General features: G+C 40.5%; 1 protein-coding gene across 3 annotated transcripts in view; it reads right to left on the bottom strand.

Annotated features, from left to right (window-relative positions):
• Positions 1 to 1,919: 1,919 nt before the first annotated feature.
• CCDC88C (coiled-coil domain containing 88C) overlaps positions 1,920 to 25,653 on the bottom strand; it is a 104,347-nt gene continuing 80,613 nt past the window's right edge. Inside the window, exons 17-31 of one of the 3 annotated variants that reach the window (XM_031049322.2) lie at positions 25,347 to 25,488; positions 24,561 to 24,749; positions 24,043 to 24,204; positions 22,676 to 22,953; positions 17,907 to 18,050; positions 17,128 to 17,314; positions 16,762 to 16,907; positions 13,841 to 13,930; positions 12,799 to 13,040; positions 8,868 to 9,050; positions 8,401 to 8,469; positions 7,705 to 7,773; positions 6,617 to 6,918; positions 5,432 to 5,647; positions 1,920 to 4,215 (exon numbers count right to left, since the gene is read on the bottom strand). In XM_031049322.2, coding sequence (XP_030905182.2) covers positions 3,205 to 4,215; positions 5,432 to 5,647; positions 6,617 to 6,918; positions 7,705 to 7,773; positions 8,401 to 8,469; positions 8,868 to 9,050; positions 12,799 to 13,040; positions 13,841 to 13,930; positions 16,762 to 16,907; positions 17,128 to 17,314; positions 17,907 to 18,050; positions 22,676 to 22,953; positions 24,043 to 24,204; positions 24,561 to 24,749; positions 25,347 to 25,488 — 3,430 coding nt within the window. In that variant the 3' untranslated portion in view covers positions 1,920 to 3,204. Of the gene's footprint in view, positions 4,216 to 5,431; positions 5,648 to 6,616; positions 6,919 to 7,704; positions 7,774 to 8,400; positions 8,470 to 8,867; positions 9,051 to 10,900; positions 11,294 to 12,798; positions 13,041 to 13,840; positions 13,931 to 16,761; positions 16,908 to 17,127; positions 17,315 to 17,906; positions 18,051 to 22,675; positions 22,954 to 24,042; positions 24,205 to 24,560; positions 24,750 to 25,346; positions 25,489 to 25,653 lie in introns of those variants that run through there. The other 2 variants (XM_005149505.3, XM_031049321.2) reach the window with 2 other exon arrangements.

Here is a 25,653-nt window from a genome sequence, read left to right as displayed (position 1 = left end):
TGATCATTTTTCTAAGCTAACTACCAGCCATTTTTACAATGTACTTACACTTGGAACTTCCCTCACTACAGAAAATAGCAGATTCTACTTTTTAATTCTTCTGGAGGTTTTATACTCTAAACTCAATTAACTGAAATCACAAAAGATCTGTTCACTTCACAATCAGCTCCCAGGTCTGAGGAACAGTTGAAAAACACCTAATAAGAAAAAGGCTTCCATGACACAGTGTCTCTGTAAAGGACCTGGGCTTCAGGTTTCTTGGTAAGAAGGTACTGTCACTGCAGAGCACGCAACTCCCTAGAAGCTACTTCCACAGCAGCCATTTCTTTTACTTCAAGCAAATACCATCATCATACAGTGCCTGCAATTCCAAGCAAAATTTGTTTGCTTGTGTCAAACAGCTTCACTGACTTCAGGGTGAGGGTGTTGCAAAACTCACAGCCCCTTGGCTTCCTCAGAAACCTATTGGCAACTTAGCTGCCCCCTTGGGGTGGTATCCCCTTCAAAAACCTGCCCTTTGACAGAGAACATGATCTAGAGAATGAATGAGGCATGTACACAAACTGAAGCACTCCATTATTGAACACTATCACTTGAAGTGTTACGTCCAGAACCATTCACACTATTAACACACATAGCTAGCAATGCTTTCCCCCATGTAATACTAGCAGCCTACAGCCCTTTGGCACACAGAGCTGGGACAAGCCAGTGTGCTGAAGCCTTCTGCAGGCAGGCCCTTTCTCTCTGGTGCTCAATGTGTTCCTGGTGCATGGCAGCTGGCAGCTCACTGCCAGCACTGCCAACGGCTGGGCCCGGCTGCCTGGGCGGGTCTCAGCAGGCTTTGAAGTTGTGCAAAGCGAAACAGCTGCTATTTCATCACAGTTCCCCTTTTCTTCTTGGAAAGCACCAAGAAGCCAGAAACAGCCTGGCAGCGCTGCCCCCTCCACTGCTCCCTCACAGAACCACCTCACAGCAGCTCCTGCCGCCTCACCAAGAGAGTGCCTCACAGCAGCTCCTATCCAGCTCCACCAGCAGGGTTTGCCGATTACTCACTGCCCCTAAACACAACTGACCTGTTCCGCATTAGCTCTGACACATGGAAACACCCATTTATTCTACCCATGACTGCTCTGACCACCCCAGAAAAGCAAAGAGTAGCAGCAGCTTAACTGCAGGCAGGCCTTGTTCTCCCACCCGCCCCAGTTCTTACCTGGCAGTACAGCACATGCAGGAGTGCAGACAGGTCCATTCCTCAGCAGTCCAGCATGCAGGGCAATCAAGCACACACCTCCAGGGAGGAACTGAAACAAGGGAGAAACTGCAGTCTTCCACCTTTAATGATCAGGCCAAGAATCAGTGTTGAGGGGACATTTCTGGAAGAAGAATTTGAGTTTACTAAAAACATGCAGCATGTTCTAAAACTGTTGTAGAGCACATAATTTTAAAATTGTTGCAAATCTGTGGCTTGCAATTAAAATAACAGAGAAAGCAGAAAGTTCCTTTTGCAATTCCCTTCATGCTCAAAGATGAGTAATTTCTCACTTTTGTAATGCATCCTGAGAATTAAGCACAAAACTGATGGTACAAGATGCAAGCTTGGACAAAATCGACAGTGTGCTTGGGCACTGTCTGAAGTGGTCAGAGAAGCATAAAAATTTACTGGCCTGATTCTACAGCAATCTGGAAGTCATTTAATTTCCATGAATGATCCTTCTAAAGCCTGTAAGGTTACAATCAAACAGGAAGATTTCTGATACCCCTTCTGTGGCAACAATACAAAACCCAACACAACCCTGCCACTCAGACACCCAAACCAATACTGAGGCTTACATAAAGCTATTGCAGAGAGATTTCCATTTAGCACCATAAAGTGTGTTGCCCCTCCCCCCAAGAAAACACAAAAAAGAGTGCAACATCCATCTGTTTTATCTTAATCTTTATTATAAACAATTTTGTAGTTTCCAGACCAGGATCACTACATACTAGATAACAAAAACATCCTCAGATGGATCAGTTTTAGCTTCTACTAGATTAAATCAGAACCAGCAAAACAAGTATTATTTTTAAAGGATTTTGTCTATTGCCAGAAAAACAGCTTAAACATGAAACAGAATTAAAGATATGCATTTGATCATATATACACACGCAGCTGATGACACTCTGGACAGAAACATACAAGGAACTTTTTTTTGCACATAAATAGATTTTTAAAAGTATATTTCCTTCACATGTATACAAAATTATTTTGCTTTCCATATTGAGCAAAACTCTTAGAGACATAAACAAGGATTTCTAAGAGACAAAATCCCGCATACTGCTTAGGGCGTGGGCTGTCATGCACAATAGGATGTAATAATACAATTTACATAGCATTCCTGTACAATACTTGAACTTCTTATATACACATACTTACAAGACACTTTTGTACATGAGATGCCACCTTTACAACTGAAACGGCATCTCTCCTGAAAGGTTGCATTAGTTCCAGTGTTTGTATAAAAGATAAAACAAGTTTCAAAAGGCAGCACCACTTGGCTTACAGAGTCAAAGATCCACTGAGTTGCAGCTGTAGTGAAGGCGGTGAGGTAATCACACTGGCCTCTCCATGTTTACACAGTCCCATTGGGGAAGGTCAAGATGTGACCCTTGAAGTCTACACATTACCTCTATAAAATGTGGCTGTGCAAGAAAAGATTTTAACAGATGGCTAAAGCCATGTAGTTTTGCTCTTCAGCTTTATTTTTAAGCTATTTAAGCCAAATATCTGGGGTTCTGTCTCTGTGGAGAAGTTTGGCTTTTATTTTACCTTTTCAGTATGGTTATCAATGGCAGGGCTGGGTTCAGCACCCACACATGACCTGTGAAACTCTTCTTTAATGCAGGTAGAAGGGGTGCACACTGCAGCAATGACAGAGAATCCTGCTAAGCTTCTGGAGTGCAGAATGCTTAACACTTGTGAAAATCAGGTGTTAAGCCCGCAGTGGCATCAGACTTCCACTTTGTTTTAGGCACAACAGTGTCAAAAGAAGGCCTGGGGTTTTGCTCTTTCTCTTAATCACACATTGTTTGACTAGAAAACAGGACATGGAGAACACTCAGAGCAGCATGCAGGTGATGCCTTTTAAGACCTGGCACAGTGTCTAGACAAATGCTACCCAGATGGCAGCAAGGCCAAACACACATACTACTAGCTGCACCTGTGGGTTACACACACCCATACTCATACCAAACCGTCTGCTGATCCCTCTGGGGGTCTGGAGACCCAGGAGTGCTGTTGGAACTGTTCCCTCTCATGGGCTCCTCCATAGCCCCAGCACTGCCTTCTGGCAGCTTACCCTGGCACTTGCTGATTAGGGCATCACCCTGGCTTTGCCCTAGTGAAACACTTCCCTCAGTGCTGCTGGAAACAGGTCTGGCAGGGGCCACTGCAGCCACCTCCCCAGTACAAGGGGCTGATTTGGGTTTCACTTTAGAGGGAGTGTGTGATGTGGGTGAGTAGTGCTGCACAGAGTTCATGCGCCCTTGTTGCTGGACATGCAGATTGCTGGTGGATGCAGTGGGTGAGGCAGAAAGCTGATGGAAAGAGACTGGCCTCTCATCTTTTGTTGGGGCCAGGGAAAGGCGCCTTGCATCAAGCTGCCAACAGCGGGAATCAACACCTTGCAAGGAACCTCCCACCTTGGCAGACTGTGGTCTCTCTCTTAAGGTTACCTGGGAGCCTGTTGGCACTGAAGCCCTAGCTGTCTGACCAACAGCATCCTTGCCCCCACGCTGGTCTGCTGCTGACTTCTGAGGACTCTCTTGCCTGTAGGTCTCCGGGCCAGTGGCTCTGAGGAGGTCTGCAGAGGCTAAACTAAATGCCCTGCTAAGTGATGTACTCCTCCTGCTCGTGGTTCCAGGCTGCTGAGGTTGCGCCATCTGCCGCATCCCACTGGCAGCCTGGTGCTGTGGTGTGTGAAGAATCTTAAGGGATCCCAGGGAGTTTGCGAGAGGCTCAGGTTCTACTTGTCTAAGGTTTGGCTTTGTGTAATTTCCAGGCTCAGCTATTCTTCCTTCTTCATTGGCGATGGTCTTTACAGTTGCAGCAACAAGACTACTGGGCATCTTAGCACCCTCCTTTCTGGACGGCTGAACCAGCAGGTTCCCAGTAGCTGAAGGCTCATTTGTTTTCTTAAAATAATCACTGAGCAAGTCATCTCTGTTACTGGAGGTGTCCTGGTGTAAGAAAACATGCACATGCCATATTAATGAAAACACTTGTTTAAAGAATCATGCAGACATCTGTGTTCTGATAAAACTTCCTTCTCACTTCATTCAACCCAAACACAACTCTAGATTTTATCTTTTAAGTGGGGAATAGAAGATATAAATGTTTACAATGGATATAAACACAAATCAAGAAGTCATGCTCGTCAAATTTAGAACATGACAGCCTTGTTTGCCAGATTAATTGTCATAAAATTTAAGTTTCATTTCAATTGCAATCTGGGCAGCAGCTCTTTTGCTTCCTTTCACACCAGCGACTGTCATTGTAACATCAATATCATATTAATGACATCAGCCATTGATATCAGCATCAATGATGGTCTGTCACCTTCCAGAATACAGTTCATCTGATCAACACTCCACTGTAACTTCAGGAATATAACAAGAGATGAGCTAGCATTACAAGAAAGTTTTATCGCTTCTCCACTGATTCCCCTCACCTCTCCTAGTCAATATACAATGCACGTCAAAAGCTAAGCATGTACAATATAATGAAATATACAAAAAAATCATTACACAAATTGAGATATGATTGCTTGTCCACAATTAACTTGCAAATTCCAAGTCAGACAATTAACCTGGCAGTAAAAGAAAACATACAAGAAATATTTCATGGGGATGGTCCATGCAATCCAAAAATGGTGATGTTTGATCAGCTGCCATTGGACTATTAGTACGAGGCATGCTCAGAATAGTTAAGGGACATGCTGTCTTCACAAAAAAACGTGCTGAAAGAAGCTCACAGAATTTATTTCTTTACTCTTCTCTAGGGAGTGTGTTAAAGTTTAACACAGTCATTTCACTAGCATTCCAAATGTTTCTTCCAGTCACAAAACTCATTTGCGAGACATGAACACCATTAATGGTAATAGTGCAGTGGGAAGATTTTTATGCTCACCTAAATGTTAAAGTGTTAGGGTTAATTTTAAATGCACTTTAAACATTAAAAAATATGCACATTAACACTACAGAATGACTAGTCCTCCAAAACCACACATATTTTTGAACAAGCATTGGAAATACTTTATGAGCAATTAATGCAAGTGATCTGGTAGCCTTTAAAATAACAGGTAAGAGTTACAGGATGCTTTTATAGGTATTAATGTGCTAGCAAAAGCTGTTATAAGCTGGGAGCTGTTGCTTTCATAGCAAGAACAACGAATACCCTGGGGATATACAGTGAAGTAGATCTCCCATTTCCCCTGACTGTTCTGTGCCTCATTCTGTTGGGACATGAATGACTGAGGATCGATTCAAATGACTGTGAAGGTTCCTGATGGAGGAAAGGACACAGGGAATAGCAACAGGGATACAGTGCATCAGCTTCTAACAGAAATTGGTGCAATGAAATCATTTCACTCTCATTTAAACTGTGCTGATGCTGAAAAGGAAAAAGGATGACAGAAAGAATGAAAATAGTGACATGGTCAAGTAGTTACAAACAAAAATACATAAAAAAAATTATCTAACTTTAAACATCTTTCAAGCTAAGATTTGTACTTAGGGTAACGAGGGAATAGGAAGTATATTTAAATATTACTCTGAAAACTGAAGGACCAGAATTTACCAATGCCATAAAATGGTACAGATTTGTCGACTTCAGTATTGTTGCCAAGGCATTCATGACACAGAAATATGTGGCTGCTTTCACTACCAATGAATTATTCTTAAGATACTAACACGCTTGATGCTGTACTACCTCACTACTGTACAGCATGCCAGAAGACAAATGCCATCTAGAAAACAAGCATTTAACATCTGACAAAGCACTTCAGTTTGTGATGTTTTCTTGCAGTCATTGAACCAACAGCACAGTGCCAGTCAGCATACAAACACACAGCATGGTAAAAGCATCAAGAACTTCCTGTGGCAAGAAAAATATTCTCTCTCAAATGTACTAATGGTAGTTTCAGATTAGAAGATGGCTTTAACTGTGCGTGTTGCACATACCATTAAGTTTCATATCCAATTACAGATTTAGCAGCTGAAAATTACACAGAAAACTTATCAGTTCACAAAAATACCTGTATCTGAGAACTGACAATATAATATGAAACCTTGACCCCAAGTGTTTGATATTAAAAAGCCCCAGCAGTCCAATACATAGTACTTGAAGTGAATTATTTGCCTAAGTTGCCATAGCTGGTACAGAACAATAAATCAGCTGTGTGATAGTTAATCTTGCCTTAGCTGTTTCATTCATTTTACATTCCACAGTTCTCTGCAAGTTCCACACATATGAATAAGAATATTCTTGTCTTTCCTTGTTTCCCTATCCCCACATTCCCCTGAATCAGCTTTGAACAGTTTCTTGACATCTGAGATGGGCTACCTATCTCTATTTACTTACACTTGGTGGGGACAGTCTGTTGCTCTCTTCCAAGAACTCTTCCAAAGTTACCATTTCACTGCCAGGTGAGGCAGACCGTTGTCTGCCTGAGTAAGACTGGGATGGAGTACTCTTCTGAGGTATATCATATGAGATCAAACCATTTCTGTGGGAGGAGGATTCATGTCTGCTGCTAGGGCTTAAGACAGTGGAAGCAAAGTGAAAGGGATAGCTGTCATGGAGCAAGGCTGGTGCCTCTCTGCTTGGCACCGTATCTTCACTGCTGAGGCTGTCGGTTCTACCATGGATATGATCTAAGGAACCTGAGGAGAAGCATAAATATTGTTAAAGGCACTGTTCTTCATTTCAGATTTCTCACTGAGGTAGGAACTTTATCATCCAGGGCCACTTCCACACTAGATGGCATTTCCACAGAGTAGGTGGCATTTTTTACCTTGCTTCTCCTACCGAACTCAAGGCAGTCAGAATGTTGAAACATCAGGGCTAGTAAATGACTTACAATACATACTTTAAGACCCTGTGTTAAAAAAAGCCCAACTACTTGTCCAAAGAGCAGTAACAACACAGATAGTAAGGGGTCCTCTTTACAACCTCTGTGCCATTAGATCTCCCTAGTTTTGGCTGTGTATGTGACTGGAGAACCGAAACCTGTAAGTGGGAAAGCAGGAAGTGGATTTTTCCACAGCATCAGGTCTTCTGGCATCCTTCAAGCACATCCAATTTCAGCAACAGCAGATCTCCAGAGCACAGAGATTCCATACACAAGCTGTGTGCAGAGTAAGAACAGCAGAGGCTGTTGTTGTAAAAGGAGTCTAACAGTAGCATGGTACTTCCCACAATATGATGCCAGTCAAACTGAAGCAAAACTAGACTGCCTGCCTTAAAAGCTGCCACTTGCCAGAATCAATCTCAGAAAAATACTTCTTGCCAGCAGTTTTGATTCCCAAGACAGCCACACTCAGATTGCATAATCATTACAATTTCAAAACAGCAGTCTTCAGATTTAATTGGAAGGAAAACAGCATTTTGTACACAGTTTCATGGAATTTCACTTCCTGTTTGTCAGAACTCAGTTATAAAAGCTTTACCTTTCAAATTGAGAGGTGAACTACTGCTGGAAGCATTTCTGCTGCTCTCTAAACTGTTTGGCCTGGACACTGAAAAACACAAAACAGGCACTGAACAAACAGATCCTAAGTTCCTTTGATTCTTTAAAAGACTTGGCTACAGTATGCCTTCTGAAAATAGAACCTGTGCAACTAAGTCACTTTGAAAACATTAACAACGTAACATACACAGGATACCAAAGTCTGGACAGAGTAGAAACCATTTTCATTTTTCAATTGAAGTTGTTCAGGATCCATCTTGTTTTTCTCACTTTTTGCACAAAGAAATATATTCTGGGCTTTTCTTTTACAGCAACTATTAACAAAGCAAAGCAAACTCTGAAGAAGTTTCACAATAAGCTGGTGTCTCTTTTTCAGTTTATTTCTTTGGAAGGAGCTGGTAACCAGCCTTCAGATTAAGTGTTCCCTTAAATCTCTAAGCAGGCAGTGCTGCTTCTGCACCAGTGTTCCCACTCTGCATCCACAACCCCTCCACCTCTAATTTTTTTTATTGCTGAGTCACTCCCTTGAGGAAGGAATTAAACATTGTCCAGAAAAGCCATGCATTAAAAAGTCTGTTTCTGAGGCAAGGCAACTCATCTCAATGTCAGCATTGTTTTTGAAACTTATTTTAGGAAAAAGTCCATGTAGAAGTGTTCGTGCATGCTACAAGCTTACCGTGCTGTCTGGTGCTTACAAACTCCACCTCAGAGGACTGTTCACATAGATTATCTTCTGAATTACAGCCTGAAAAGAATACAAAACTTAAAAGGCCATATTAACACAGGAAGGTTAATCTTTCAGGTCAGTCTCCAATGCATGCTAGCAGTGTAGAAGACTAAGGTGATCAAGAGGGTTTTACAGAACCAACACTAGAAAAGCATCAATCTTACAACCACTGCTGTGAACCGCTAGGCAGGGAACCAGAGGAGAACTGACATCCAAAGGTGGTCTGCCAAGTTGATGACATGACAAGAGTGAGGAAACCCTGTATCTAATCAATAAAATAAAATAGGAATGAAGATACTAATGCTCTGGTTTTATACTTGAATGGCACTAGAAGCCATGTTTCACCCAAGCAGGAGCTACAAAGTAGCCTGAGTTGTAGTAACAGCTGGTATATCAAATGCACTGCCATTGCACACCTTTTGGTCTGCCCTGCAGCCTGGAGATGGGAGTGGAAGTCTGTAAATGAATAGCTGAGGTTGAGTAAGTCCTGGGACCCAGCTCCGCACAGGAGTGTTTTGTTGCAGAGTCTGCTGCAATTTCAACATTCTCATTGCTGCCTGCATGACGGGAATTCCTCTTTTGCTTTAGGTCCATTATCACTGAGGGGGAGAGAGGTGGATAAATACAAGTCAATGAAAAACAGCATTAGGAGATTTGTATTTACTTGCCTATACAAACATGACAAACAGGCACAAAGAAACTGCGTAACAGAGGCACCAGTTTTGCAAGCTTTTCCATAATCAGTTCAGCATTGGATAGGAAATTTCTGCCACCAGTTTCTCAATCACGTGTGCTCTCTGTAAAGTGTGGGAGTGACAAGGGCTGCTTAGTGCCAGTGGGAGGGTTGATATTATACATGCAATAATTACCGTGTAAGGAGGAAGAAAAGGAGCAAAGACATGAATGCAGAAAAGATAAGTGAAGTGTGAAATTCCCATAACATTATTCCTTGCAGGTACATTTTATAAGCACTTACTTCAGTAACAAAATAGAATAAGGAAAGAGTGACAGTAGTCACGCTCTTATTCACAGAGAAATAATGCTGATTTGGAAATTATCTAACATGATCTGCACAGTAAGCTAATTGCTTTCAAGTTCAGATCTTTGCTGAGGAGCAAGAGCCCAGTCTTCACAAAGTTAAAATTTTGTTGCTCTTGTGATGTTCTGGTGCATGATTTTTAAGTGAAATTTCTGGAACCTTAGCATGAGAACAATGAAAACTGTCTGCTAGAATATTAGACTCAAAAAGCTGAAGACATGTTTCCTAATGATAAGGTAGGTTAATTCATTTCTTGTAATGCGAATGTAATGTTTGAAGGCACACAAAATAGAACAAAATATAAAGAACTATGCAGCAGAGTGCAGTGGTCAAAATAAGCAACTTAAGAGAGACAATGGACAGACAGTTCAGAGTGCAGAGCAGCTGCAAAGCTGCATTAGAGAAATGGACCTAAGTACTGACTCCTGGAAGCTGACTTCAGAAACAAGGTCTGCTGCAGTATGCATGCAAAGGCTTCACAGCACAAGGCTGGCACTTTCTCTCAGAATTTAAGATTATGGCATGCCTGTAGTAATTACTGGCTAACGCTTGGCATGGAAATCTGTATTTCTAATAGACTTTGCAGATGCACTTAACATCTTCTGTATATGCCAGAATTATTAACTGCCCTGGAAACAAATATTCTACAAATCCCAAAATAGGCAGCAACAAGTTTCTGTGCCAGTGTCCCTGTTGCGCTACAGAGAGCCAATTCTCAGAGTAAGAAGGGAGATGAGATCTTTTGGCCTCTTTGCTGAGGTCCCTGTAGCATATCGCCTGAGCTGCATATGTCTGTCTAAGACAGAATGGGCACTGGAACCACACATTAATTTCAGAAGCCATTAGGTCGTGGCTATCAGGCAATAAGAATTCTGGGCAATGAATCCATGATGAAAGTTGTTTCCCATCTCAAGAGACCAAATTCACTTTCTTCTTTAAAAAAATAAAAAAAAAAAAATCTGTCAAAACTGAAGCAGGAGAAACTGAAACTTGAGCTCAATTTGGGAGGAATTTTCATAGCTGGAAGTGTAAAACCTTGCTAAATAGCAGGTTTGAATGCAAACGTCAAGACACTTTGCAGAGAATAATTTTCCAAGTAGCTTCCATTCTATATTCAAAGCCAGACTACTTAAAAGAAATGATGTTAAGCTGCCATTTTTAACATTTAGTGGCATAGAATACTGGAAGAATCTCCAGGATTTGAGACTGCTTATGTATTAGAGGTGTATTTTAGTAGGACTACAACATTGTAGAAGCACAGCAACAGCAAATCAGTTCAACACTTTAACTGGACACGATGCAAGTATGTGATTGCAAGAAAATGTCAAAGCACATAGCAAATTCACTTACTTACAACATGCATCACAGCCAATATACATACGCAAACTGTATGTCATGAGGTCCCCTAAAATATGCTGCATCGAAGAAACAATCCACAGTGTGCAATTCATCTTCTATGGGAAAACTTATGTCCATGTTCACTAATCTGCATTTGTATTTAAAGTACTATAAAGACATGCTGACTGTTTCTATCAAGGTATGTGTTCTTTCAAGACATGGGATTTTTAAAATTTTTTATTTAAATATTTGTCAGAATTAAATGAAGATAAATATTAAAGAGAATGTGTTAGAAATCTCCCAATTCTGGGAAAGAAAGAGGTTCATTAGGAGAGGATGGGATGCTGGAAGACGACCAGAACTGGAGCCGATTAGAGAGAGACTGATGATTTGATGGAGACTTAGGAGACTTTTCTTTATCCTTGATTTTGCTTCTCAAAAAGGCAATCTTTTTGCGCTGCGTAGCTAAATTGTTATCACCCAGGTATCCCGAAAAGAAGAAAAAAAATTAAAAAAAGCCTTGTAAGTAAAACTTGAAAGTTTCTTAAAACAGATTAAAGACTACACAGCTAGTAGAAACTACAAAGGCTAAACAAAGACTAACATATATTTGGGGGGTTGATTAACACATAATCACAGATAATCTGATTCAGATTAAGTCATAGATTAATGTATATACATAAAATATAATAAAGTCCATTCAGAAATTACTGTTGATCACCCAAAATATTTTTATTAAATAAAGTAAAATCAGATAGGTGTGTGTGTTACTTGTGTATGCTCAAAATTTCCTACATGTCTTCTAGGTTTTAATTCTGATACTCAGCATCTCAACATAAACACATTTGACAGAACATCAAAAAGAACAAAGCCTCAGAGAATCTCTTATCTCTGTCACTCCATGAGGGCCTTGTTCTGTGGAAACTCAAATCAAAATTCCCAGATTGAACTCTGGATATATGTTAAACATTTAATATCTCCTGAAATTATACAAATTCTCTGAGACATGTTTTTTTTTTAAGTGAATCAATGACCTCGAACAATTAGAATGGATAAGAAGAAATGTAAAACCCAATCAAAACAAAAACTTCAGTCAGACAGACATGGGAGTTTATAACAAGAGCTTTACCCTCCTCAGCCCCTTCCCTTCTGTTTTCCACACTCCCCAGTGGGAAGATAAAAATTATTATTTAAGGATTAATTTCAAAACTGCTTCTTGAAAAGTATCCCTGCAGGACAATAATCTATATATAGAAGCTGGCAGAAGTGATCTCAATACAATAAGCAAACCTTGGGATATATATTAACTTTAAGAAAGGCTCTGGGGAGCTTTCTTTTAAATTTCCCGTAAGTAGGAAGCAATTTACTGTATGAACTAACTAAACAGAGAAAGAAATAATTTAAATTTTCTCACATTTGCCTTCAAGTGTTTAAAAAAATAATTTTATCATTTTAAATTAAGCAGTCCTTAGTCTGATTCAAAGTCAAAACACTTTATCATCCCCCAAAATAACTGGATTACAGTAATTTAGCGTTTTCAACGTTATTTATTTTGCATGTGCGCCATCTTCTGGCAGTGTCTGCAAGACCAGCTATTGCCCATTTAAGAATAGCTTGTAATGTTACACGGTCCAACTTTAAACTGCTTTGCTGCAAAATCCCAGCAAATTAAGTATTTCTAACAACTTATTCAGTAACATGCAGTACATTCAGGCAAACCAAGAACTCACATACAAAAGCTGAAGGAAGAAGAAGGTAAAAGAACCAAACCAAACCAAATTAAAAGTTCATCTTCTTAGTTTAGGGGGTTTTTGCTTACTAAAACTTTATGTTTACTAAAAACAAAACGGTATCAAACAAAATGTGATGGAGTATTAACATATCCTGTACATTAAGTATTTTAAAAATCTTTCTTAAATGTTTTCAAAAAATACTGTTCAGGTCATATATTTAGGCTGAGCATTCCCTACCTTTGTTTGAAGAACTTCCAGGGTTCTCTCTCTCTTCCAAGGAGTTTGACCCTTGAGAGTTATTATCCTGAATCTCTTGTTGATGTTTCAGTTTTTGTGAGGCAAATGGAGAGTTTACAGTCTCTGCAGATTCAGAATGCGATTGAGGGGTTTCTGTTGCTGCTTTCAATCGCTCCCTCATAGTTTCCTTCTTTGGCTTGATTAGTTTGACTAAGGCTCTGGCTCCAATCCAGTGGTTTTTCCTGATAAAGTAGGTTTTGTGAATGGGATTCATAAAACACTAAAAACAATACCCCCCCCGAAGATGTTTACAGCTGTGCTAACACCATTGAGCCTTCACACATTCTTATTTGCTTACTGACATGAATTGGCTCAAAAGATGCAGAAAGAATTTCACAGAGCTCAAGATCATCTCTCTCCCAAAGTCTGAACTATTTTACAGAAATATTTCTTCAGCATGAGAAATGTGAGAGGGACAACTGTTCCCTCTGCTAGAAATATAAACTAAATATATGGACACATGTGAGACATTAATGGTGTCAAAAGCTATACTGCAGGAACAGAGAAGGTAAGAAATTAAAATTGCTTTAAAGATAAATGGCTCTCTTTGCTAAGGCTATCAACCAGAACTATGTGTAGTGGAATTAGCTTGGCTCTTTTTTGTTGTTCTTAGTGTAATTTTTTTAAAGTCCTTTTTCCCCAGTGGACTGCCTTAGCTCCTTTGGAAGAGCAGCTCTGGAAGTTCCTACTGCTGCTTTGTCATCATAATGGGGGTCCCTCTCCCCCTGCTGATGATCTTTATCAGGGAAAGGGGCTCTTTTCAATTAATACTGTTTCAGATTCCAGTATTAAAACAGAGGGCCCCACATGAGGTACTGTACTCTATATTAACACAACTTGATGCTTCCAGGAATGGCTCATAGAGTGAGACAGAAGTGGAGATGACACTGTCCTTATTTCAGATGAAATTTCTATTATCTCCAGTATGGAAGATACTTTTTTACCCTCAAGAACAGCAGAACAAAACCCACAAGGGACTTACTTTTTGGGAGCAGGATCATAAAACTTGTACTGATCCATTATCTTCTCTTCAAGTTTTTCCTTGTGTCTCCTTAAGGCATTCAATTTGTCACTGTGAGAGGAAAAAGCATATTCTGAACTGTATGAAATTAATCATAATGAAAAAGCTTGAAGACCAAAACCCATCAGATCACAGACAATTGAACTTCATTGTCTACATAACTCGGTATTTTATTCGTGTGTTGCTACTCTAAGTAGAGAAATAAATAATATTTGATCTTTTTAAGACTACTTTGGTCTCCTATGAGCAGTGTCAAAGCACTTTCAGGAGTGCCATGGAATCTTACTATTTCTTTTTACTCATTTTATTAGCCTGTGGAGTGGATGTTAGCAAATCTCTTTTCATTCAAGTAGTAGGTCTAATGTACCTCAAACACAGAACTGTCAGACACTTGGATAAATATGCTTGGGGTCTCTCAGTACATTTGAACCGCATTCAGTCAATTTCAGCAAACAATTTCTAACATTTTCAACCATATAATCCACTACTAAAATGAAAGTCGCTAGCTCCCACATCGCCCTGGAGTATTTAAGACTAAAATTCTTCGGATTAAGAACACTTTTCTTCCTTCCTTCATAGCTGTAAGAGAAATTCACTGCAGTGAGAACAGGATTCTTTGTAAATGTACAGTATGTTTAAACAGGTGTCTCACTTAAGCATTTCACCCTCTGCTTGGGGTTGCAGCAATGTATGTCAACACTTGCACCCTTTATAAACAACACCAAAAGAGGTATTTAATAAATTGCAAATGACAGAAACTAGAGAAGTATAAATATTTACTGTACTTCAGGAATCTAAATTTAAAATGACTCTCCTAAGACTTTATTTTTGTTGTAATTCATCTGCTTTCCAACCTGTCCTGGGTTCAGCAGTAGCACTCATTTTTCTCCTTCTTAGTAGCTGGTGCAGTGCTGTGGTTTTGACTTTCAGCCTGGGAACAGCGCTGATAACACCAATGGTTTTAGTTGTTGCTCAGTAATGTTTACCCTGACCAAGCACTTTCTGAGCCTCATGCTCTGCCAGGGAGGATGGGAAGCCTGAAGGAAGCAGAGACAGGACACCTGACCCAAACTAGCCAAAGAGGTATTCCATACCACAGCACGTCATGCCCACTGTATAAGCTGGGGGCAGTTACCCAGAAGGGCTAGATTGCTGCTCGGGTGGGCTGGGTATCAGTGGGTGGTGAGCGGTTGTATTCTCTTTCCTTGTTATTTCCCTTATCATTATTATTATTGTTGGTAGCAGTAGTGGTTTGTGTTATACCTTAGTTACTGGGCTGTTCTTACCTCAGCTGGTGGGAGTTAAATTCTTTTGATTCTCCTCCCCATCCCTCCAGGAGCCAGGGGAGGAAGCAGGGGGAGTGAGCCAGCAGCTGCATGGTTCTGGGTTGCCAGCTGGGTTTAAACCATGACAGTTCTTTCTGGCACCCAACGTGGGGCACAAAGGGTTGAGATAATGACAGATCTGGCCGGAGTGTGTCTAATCATATCTGCGAGAAGCATTCATTTCTTCAGATTAACAGTCACTTGTCACAAGGCTGATTTATTGGCTCTCAAAATTGTTTCTCTTGATCTCACAGTTTCAGCATGTCGTACCTTACTTACAGCCAGTATTTGCTATTTTAGTGTTTATTGGCTGGGGGGCCTGGGCTGTTTCTTGTTTCACTGTACTTTATGGTAATGACTTGTAATACAGTAGACTCATTGATCATGAAACTGATCTGGCTTGTGTTCCCAGTGTGGTCACCACCTCTATACTTTGTGAAGTATATAATAGAAATGTATGGCAATTACATGTCTTTTTTCCCCCTCCTCTGGTGGTCAGTCCATGAGGCAGACATTCCCACAAACCCTAGTGACAAGTACAGCTGCTACTCACACTCTGACTACAACAGATAACACAGCTACTCCAAGCATAGCAGCTACACCAACCCCAGCGACAAGTACAGCAGCTACTCAAACTCTGACCACAGCAAACAGCACAGCTACTCCAGCTCCAAGCACAGCAGCTACACCAGTCCCAGTGACAAGTACAGCAGCATCATTTGAGAGTTCTGAAGGTTTGCCGATTGTGATGGGGATCACCATGTTGGCACACGTACAGAGTGCTTTTTATCCATGACCATTTTGTCTGATCTCGAAAGTTAAGCGGAGTCGCGTTTGGGTCTTGTCTAGGGTTAGATGATGATATGGGAGGACCATCAAGAGATTTTGCCTGAGGTTGGACAGTCATGAGTGGCAGGGTGTGTGGGACAGTATGGGCAGTATTCCATACCACAGCATGTCACGCCCACTGTACTGTATAAACTGGGGACAGTTACCCAGAAGGGCTAGATATCTGCTCGGGTTGGGCTGGGTATCGGTCGGCAGGTGGTGAGCTGTTGTATTCTCTTCCCTTGTTATTTCCCTTATCATTATTATTATTGGTGGTAGCAGCAGTGGTTTGTGTTATACCTTAGTTACTGGGCTGTTCTTATCTCAACCCATGGGAGCTACATTCTTTTAATTCTTCTTCCCATCGCTCCATGAGCAGGGGGAGGGAAAGGGGGAGTGAGCGAATGGCTGCATGGTTCTGAATTACCGGCTGGGCTTAAACCATGACACAAGCTGTTCAAAAACCTTTGAGAAGTTGCATCTTTCATATATCAGTTTTCAATATGAGTTTGTCTATATTATTTGAATAGAGCTGAGCTTGTTCCCAGACCTCCTGAACATCCCTCTGTGGTAAAGCGATGCAAAGACATTTTATTGCTTCTCTCCACTACACAGTATCAAGCAAACCTCTCATTTGCCTGCTTGTCCTACTCCTGATAATTATTTTTTATTCTGCGTTTGTCTAGATGACTTTTTCAGGTTTCACACATCAAATCTCTAGTTTCTTACATGTACTGCTTCTGTTCTTCGTGATACTGCTCCTTGTTCTCCATGTTTTGCTCCAGTAACATCTGATTCTGCTGGCTCAGCATCTGAATCTGACTCAGGAGATGATGGTTTTCTTCTTCCAGATTTCCTTTTAGACGGGACAGCAGCTATTAAACAAGATAGATTAATCTCTCTTTTGCATCTGGATTCCCTGGAAGTACACCATAATCAAGCTAACAGAACAGCAGAGCAACATAAGATACAATGATAAACTTCAAAGAATATGAGGATCTTATTATGACCCCATAACTTGTCTACCATGTGCCGGAAACTTCACACAATGTCTCCAACAGGGACCCAGCAGTATACCTGCCTACAGCTACTCACCTCACAGTGGTTATCCAGCTTGGTCAGAGAGATATCCATGGACTGGTGCTGTTCCTTCAGCTCATCATAGCGAGCCTGCCAACGATTCAGCTCCAACTGAGAGTTGTTCAAGGAAGTCTTCAGCTCTTTAGTGTGTGCATGTAGCCCTTCATATTCTGCCTTTAGTTGGCTGTGAAAGAAATTCACCCTAAACACAAAGACGTCAACAGGCTTATGAAGGACACTTCACAGAAAGTACCACACACCCAAAGACCATACTGCCAGTGTGCTGCTGCCACTACATCAAACATTTAGTTCCAAAGACTAACTCTTAAAGGCATTTTTATTCTAATCATATAATAAAATTTAATTAAGAAAGTAGCACTAGTAATATAAAATATTTCAAATCTACCAAAGAATTGAAAGAAAAATAGATTAAACATGAAACTGATCCTTCCTCAGTATGTAAGAAATAGACCACAGATATCTTGGGCACAATATATTTAAGAGCATTTTGATATAAACGCAGCTCTATTTGGCACAAATAAAGAAAATTCACAGAACTTTTTTCTCAATGCATGGAATATGAGCACTAATGTGTCTTGAACTGTGAAACACTGTAATACTGTAAGATGATACTGTGGCATTCTTTTATAGCGTTTGGTAAATCTAAAACTGTCCGCAAATCATGAAGGCATAAAATTTGAAGATTAAATTCTGTATCTGCTGACAGATCAGCTACACCTTGCCGTCTGCCAGCACTGCAATCAGCATACAAGAGTTTAGCAAAAGAACCCTACCTGTCCAGCTCCTCCCTCAACTTCTGATTTTCCCCAGCGGTTATTGCATTTGATCTCCTCTCTTGTTGAAGAGCTTCTCTCTCAGTTTTTAAAACTATTTCCAACTCTTCCAACTCTGCCTTGTGTTTCATTAAACTGTTGTACCTGCAAAAAGAGTAGCAGCATTTAAATAGCTTTGTTTTAAACAGTTTTCTTCCTCTAATTAAAGATTTTTAATAGGTAGCATCATGACAGCCAGAAAAGATTTTTTTTTCTTGCCTGCTTGGCTTCATACACGTTTGTGTGGTTAAAGATCTACCTTACTTCAAGATTAGGATCATTTGGTAAAAAGCACACAAGTCTCCAGGGTGAGTGCTAACTGCACTGTTAAACTGGAATCAATTCACAAATAATTATCAGTGGCAGGTTTCAAAAACCTGTCTAAAAAACAGAAAATAGCAGTCATAAAGCAACACAAAAGCGGTAGAATGAGCAACAGCTTATTAGGTAACAAACTAATGCAGACTAGGCTGTATGCATAGCTAAAAGCATCCTGGATAAGTAATAATCTCCTGCATATTCCTGGCAGATGATAAGGCTAGTTATCGGTGAGCTGACAGCAAAACACCTTTGAGCAGGAGCTGACCCACCTGCTTGAGTGGCTCTACTTGTTCACTCCTGAGAAACTCAAGAGCAACATTGGTGTTCACGCCTAAGCTTCCACTCTTACTTGGTTTATACAACTTCTGTGTAAATCATTCAGGGTGGGAACACGGGCAGATGTCACCAACTATGTCTTTAATTTAGATCATTGGAATGCTACAATAAGAGGTGTGTAACAACTCCCCTGATACTTGACACAGGCATTGATTAGGCAGGCTCAGCCTCCCTGAACTGCTACATTGCCTGCATTTGGAAAACACTGCAAAGAATGAGGTGGCTTAAGACTGCATTGCAAAACAGCAAGCTGTTCTCAAACACGGGTTTTTTTCCCCTCTGGTGACCTCCTTCAGGGTCTATGCCCATACACTCATGTCAGCAAAAGCCACTGGGGACACCGATGCAGCGAACATCAAAAGTTATCAGCACATTTTTCTGTGACTGTGATAAAAGGATATTGCCCAAAAATATCCCTGGGCAGATACACCTGTACCAGTCACAGAGAAACATCTTTCTAAGCAATTTTAAAACAGCAATTAGATGGAAGATGCAGCGTTGCTTGGAAAAGCTGGAGAACAAGCATTCTCTATCCACAACTCTCATCCCAAAACAGATGAATGCAGAGCAAAGCTACTCTGCAGCCATGAAAACTTCAGAACAAAAACAAAAGCAGCAGACAGCACCAAATACACTGACTCCTGCCAACTTGTTCTCCTTTCAGGCTACCATTCTCTTCATCCCAGGGTCAAATTACAGACTGTCCCAAATTCCAGTCCATTGAAGGGCCACACAGAAAAGTACCTGCCTCCCAGACAAAAGCTGCTTTTTGCTATTCATTCCTAGTAACAGCAGTTAAGTTTAATTAACCTTATCTATTTGTTTTCTTCCTCCATTCAGCTCCAGGACATTTCAAATTCAGTATCTGTACAACAAACAGAAGAACTTGAAAGCAGAGGAAGGTTTTACATCCAGCTCCAAGAAATATTTAAGATACACAGCGTGCCAATCCAGAGTCTAAGAAGACAAACTCCACAGTCAGTCATTTGGCAGAGATTACCATGGCTGCCTCTGCAGAAACTGTGTTGTGAATTCTTTTGCCATTTCTGTATGATAGGGCTATTCTGTTCATTTTTAATCAAGTCCACTATTTTTTTTAAAGAGGACTGCTGGGAGGGAAGCAGTATACTGGCCCAGTTACACCAGCTTGGCCCAGATCCACATGCTGCCTTTGAGCATGAGAACCCACCCCTGAGGTAGACCCACAGCTGCTCCCCCAGATATTCAGCGAAAGGTAAAAAAGAAGAGACTGCAAAAATGCAAGTGATTCTGCATCTCTGAAGCCCTAATGAAATCTCGAGGCAAAATTTTCTTGTAGTCCAGATTCAGCATGGTGCCTGCTATTTGAGCAAGATTTGTGCAACCTGACAAGCTCTACACCACTGGGGTCAGGGTTACCCATCCTGTAGGCTATTCAACACTCATGCTCACACCACTTTAGGCATCAGGTACTTGGACAGAGGGGTTTTTAAAAGATTGTTATACAAGCAAATAAAATCCATTTGGCTCTGGTACAATCTGTTCATGGGACTAAACAATCACATTTCTCTTTACTCCTTTTGGTTTTCACTCTTTCTGCTCCTTTGTTAGCAGAATTACTGTGGGTAGGCATTTGTGACTACAAAAACTTTAAAAATGTTCAGCTATGATAAAAATCATGTGGCAAAGAGAATCCAGAAGAAAATTATCAGCCAGCAGGGGTAACATAATAAAAGTCCCTGCAACATGTAACCCTCACAGCAGAGTCATTTTGTGCTTTTTTTTTTCCACTGAGAAGAATTTTTCCAATGTCTCTGCAGGATTAGACTTCTTCAGAGTAAGCCACAAAGAAAATGCTCAAGGATCTGCTAATGAATTGTATTTAGTAAGTTATTACCTCCCCTTTATAATGTGTAATATGTAAAGCAATTTAAAAAATGCAGCAAAAGAGTCCAGCCTTTCTGTGCTCGCTGACATGGTCAGCCAAACACCACAAAGACAAGAAACAGCTATTACTGGAAAATGACCCTAACATACTAACTCTCCTTTTCTTGCTAAGTCAAACCCACATGTCTGTGGTTTGCTGGGCTATTTCACTGCAGTTACACCCAACCCATTATTGAATCCCCACTGCAGTGCTAATACTGTGCAGAGAGCCAAAGGAGGCTTAATGAATTTTGCTCAGGTGCAGAAAATATTCTGTGGTTAGAATGCATCAGAGTGAACTACACAAACCTTGGGGACCTTGGCTGTACGCAGTGTTAGGAATCCACACACTAACTAAAGTTGCTGTGAATTTTTCTAGACAAGCTGCAGTCATAGGTTTGTGCAGGAGTACCATGCTGCCATTATTACACTGCTGTCACCAAAACAATACCTTGGAGCTGCAACAAAGAAAACTTGTCTCTTAGATGCAGCACAAGCTTCTTGGCTGCACTAAGCTGCTCTGGGAAAATTTAGCAGATAGAGCATTCTTTCTGAAGTTGAAAGTGAGACATTTCAACTTAGCAGTTAAATACCTCAGAGGAGCAGAAGGAAACACTTTCTTACAGCTGTTTTTCCAACTTTCTCCCCTCAGCTCCCTCAGCCAGCTGAACTGCACACAGCACATGATGGAGGCAAAACGGAAGACACAGACAAAAATTAAGCTTGTCTCTTTTTTTCTGTCAGCCAAATGGAGACAGAGGCTGTCCTTGGACAAACCACCTTGGTAAGTATCTTTTGAGACTGATCTGCTGAGGAGGACATTGTGCTCTTAGAACTGCCAAAATCAACCTGCTTTGAGTATAGAAAAGGCCACCATCTGCTCCTCTGCAACATCTCTCACTAGCAGTCACACCTCAGTAACAGACAGTCCAAATTGTTAATGTTTACAATGGTAATCTGAACACTTTCACTAAAGATAACCTGGTTTTTTTAGAAAACAGGTTTTGAGGTTATTCCCTCAAACAAAAACTATTTAATAATTGGTACTCACCAAGAAAAGAAAGAATCCAGCAAACTGCCTCAACACACCACAGTGTGATAATCTCAGGCAAAGCCTGAATCAATGAGAACCATTAATCAGTCTGAGAGAGACTCGGTAAGCAGGAACAGCATCTGTGTAACCATTTACAGCTCATTTAATTGACAGCCAAGCAGCTGTCCTGTCACACAGCCTGGTGGATATTTTAATCACAATAGGCTTATTTCTATACTTTATAAAAATCCACTGCACGTTGTATTGTCAGCTCCTTAGTGTTTGGGAAAGAAAATTTTAGCACCAGGTTTCACTCCACCCTCAAAGATTACCATTGAATTGCTCTGAATCCAGCTCATCGTTTTGCACAGAAACTAAACCTAAATACAAATATTTTGAGGAAAATCTCTAAGTTGTATAAGAAAAGTCTTGTGGGGTAGGTGAAGCAGCATTTATGTAGCAGTACATCATACCTATTGTTTGATCCATGCGTAACTGTCAGAAAATTACAGTGACTAGAGAGTAAGCAATAAACAGATTACTCTGACTTCACAATCCAGTTGAAGGGCCTGAAGCAAAAGCCTTAGATTGTGAGAACTAAAAGAAAAGTCACTACCTGTTAGCTGCTCAGTATGGCTTCCCTTCAGAGAGCCTCCTTTGTCATGAAACTGATGCCACACACAAACTTCAATGACCTAAACGTCACAAAATATGTACTACTCACACCTAGGTGACTTGCACACCTTACTGTATGACTAGAAAAGATACCCTACACAGTAGATCTGGGATAACTTTAAGGCTGCATGCACCATAAAGGTGCACTGCTAACGCTCCTAGCACAGATCCTTAAACACAGGAAAGGCATTCAAGTTATCTCTGATAAAGCATCCCCAAGGCCTAAGCTCATGTTTGCTAAATTTCACCAGTCATTAAAGGTCTACCACCTTTAGAGGTCTAGAATTTACAGCTTTGCAAGTGTTTTCATCTAATCTCCTAATAACAGAAAGGATGAGAAGACACTTTTTCAGGGGAATGATCTAGTATCTTCCAGTTTTAATTGGAGACACACATTTAAGGCTAAAATTGTAACATGGGCACTTTCTGGTTATTCTGCACCCCTGAGCAGTGATCATACCTCTCACCAAGACCTTTGTGCTCCAGGTCCAAGTTTTTGTGTAATGTTTTCAAGCAGCTGTGCTGGTTTATTAGGACTTCATATTCTGCAGACTGCCGTTCATGTAGTGATGCAAGGTGTTCATGGTCCTGAAGCAATGACTCATACTCGGCTTTCAGCTGCTCCTTCTGTTTCAGTAGATTTTCATTCTCATTCTCCTTGGCTGTCTGCTGATTTTGGAGTAAAGTATTCTGGGCCATAAGTGAAGAACTCTGGGAGCTGAGAGTTGAATTTTCTACCTGAAGTTTCTCAAATAAAAAGCAGGTATTAATTATTTACACCTACTGGTGCATACAACAAACATGTAGTGGCAGCTTGTATCTGTACAGAGTTATTCAAGAATGCATCCATTGCTTTGTAGACTTAAGATATTTATGGACAATTAGTTATTGTTTTGGTATTATTGCTGGTAGTGTGCACCACATAAAGTCATGCTATCAGCAGTCAGAAAACAACGGGATAACCTTTAAACTGAAAAACTGCTGTTTTAACAGTAAAAGTTCTTGAGCCTGGCAGACCAAGATAAGCTGGAATACTTGCAACTGAACTGCATCTCTGAATCATGTACAAAGCTAAGTTACCTGATGCTTGTGTACAAGTAATGAAAACTTATGTTCATGCAAAATCAACAAAATTATCTGCACCACTTTGTATGGGGACATAGAAGTCTGATTTCAGTACACAGGTAACGCATTGACTTCTCATGTTGCTTATATACTTCGATTACAGGTTAGAAACAAAGGGAACAAACAAGAAGTGTCTGTGAAGATGCAAGAAGCAAAGCTTGATAAGAGAAAGTCACAGTAAAAAAATCAAAAGAGAACTAATCCAATACTGTCCATTATGACTCTTCTCTCAAGCTATTTTTTAAAAATTATTTTTAAGAGTGCTTTCCACCAGCAACTTTGACATTTTGCATGAAAATATGAAAATTGTGATTGGAACTTATTGCTATGATGCCTCTTAGGAGCTAACTTGTGTCCTTGTTTCTTCCAAGCTCTTTCACAGGCATACCATTAACAGAAAAAAAATCTTTTATTCCAGAAGTGCGGCTTTTGGAACAACACATCTGGAGTTTGCCGTATTGATTTTAACAGCTTCCCTCTAAGTAACTACCTTCTTAATGAAAACAGCTAGAAGACATTAGCTACAGAGCTGATTTCCCTTCTAGCTTAGAGAAATTCAGACCTGAAACTAAGCTCCACTTTATGGACCTTGTCACTACATCCAGCCTACCAATACAGATGTTTTCTTATTAGCTGTCATCTTCTCCCCACTACTGTAATGAAATCCAGTCTCCTGGCAGAGAAGTGCAAGGTTGTCCTGACCTGGAGTTTAGCTGTCTGTGTCTGCAGGGCAGTGTTGTGCTCCTGAAGGAAGACATTTTGCTTCTGCAGTGTCAGGATCTGATTGTTGAAGGACACGTTCTGTGATTCCAAATGCTTCAGCTGTTCTTTAAGCAGCTGCTTCTCAGTATGTAGAGCTGCATTCTGAAAGAGAGAAGGCATTGAAGGGGCGACAGAAAGAAAGGAAACAGCTGTGAGTCCTATCAAAGGTGAGAACCAATTAGTGATGATCATTCTGCAACAAATGTGCAAGAGCAAACTCCAGCGTTAAATAAAAGTAGGACAGATTTTATACAAAGAATTAATCCTAGCAATGATGATGTACATGACTTATATAATAAAAAAGTCCTATGTGCTCCTAAGATGCCCAAAGAATTTGGTAGACTTAATGTTCTCCAGAAAACCACAAGACTTGTAGAAGCTCAAAATCCAGTTCCTAGCAACCCACTCATGATTGCAAGGGAAGTCTGAGAGATAACAGGAAACAGGAGAAGGCTTACATTCCTTTCCAGTTCAATTGCCCTATCCTTCAGTTTCAGCAGCTCCATGGTAGCTTCCTGGTGCCCCATTTCTAACTTCTCAGGCATTTGGTGGTTGGGAATGAGCTTCTCTGCAGAATACCTCAGTGACTTCTGAGCATACTGCCCATCGTGTTTCGTCTGCTTAAGTGCATCAAAGTCCTTCTTTACCTGAAAAGCCAGCAAGCAACAACCTTCAACACTGATTTAAGTAGGATTTTATATTAATAATGATGGGATATGCAGTTCCTCGCTTTCACTGCAGACACTTGAACAGACTTAACAATCATTACCCTCACTTAACAGATAAGGGAACTGAGACACAGACAGGTGGAGGTATCCATGTCTCCTGGCCTCCAATAAGGTGCCCTTTGACTCACTGTCACCTAACATGCAAGCTGTTCTTAAGTGAAAACATTCAATCGCATTCTTCTTCAGCCTTTCATTAAACAAAGCACAAAACAGAGACCATAGTAACGAAAAAGCCATAGGAAAACAGAGATCTGCAAACATTGGTTAAGCAAAAAAAATAACCAATAAAACCTAACACCCTTTTGCTGTGCCCTGAGCCCAACAGCTTTCCTGAAATTCATGCCATTATATAGAAAGGAACAAGAGAAAGTAATCCAGTCAGAAAAGGTTTTAGGGAAGTGCATGTGTAAGGGTGAGAAACTAGAAATAACTTGTTCTGCTGAGTGAAAAAGAACAAAATGCATGGGAATGCATCTAACCACATAGTGAGCAATTAAAATTCAGTTAACCTCTTACCATATTTAGATCATTCTGTAATTGCTGGTTCAAGTTCATAGAGTCTTTCACTTGAGCTTCCAGCATTGCAATCTTTTCCTCTTTCACAGCTAGTGTCATTTTTAGTGCTGATTCAGTTTTGCTTTCCAGAAACTTGTATTTTCTGAAAGACATGAGAATAGCTTTCCAGTATCTGCTGCTAGGATATGAGCCGCTGTCTACATAGGGGACTTCACCTTCACCCATTCCAAATCTCACCACGTTACATTATATGTGTTTGCTTCTTCAGGAAAATGATTTTCTCTACTGCCACAGATTGCTACTGATA

Source organism: Melopsittacus undulatus, chromosome 4 (genome assembly GCF_012275295.1).
Source record: "Melopsittacus undulatus isolate bMelUnd1 chromosome 4, bMelUnd1.mat.Z, whole genome shotgun sequence".
Lineage (NCBI taxonomy): Eukaryota > Metazoa > Chordata > Aves > Psittaciformes > Psittaculidae > Melopsittacus > Melopsittacus undulatus.
The sequence above is the reverse complement of the archived record's forward strand: the minus strand, read 5'-3'. Positions and strand labels throughout refer to the sequence as shown.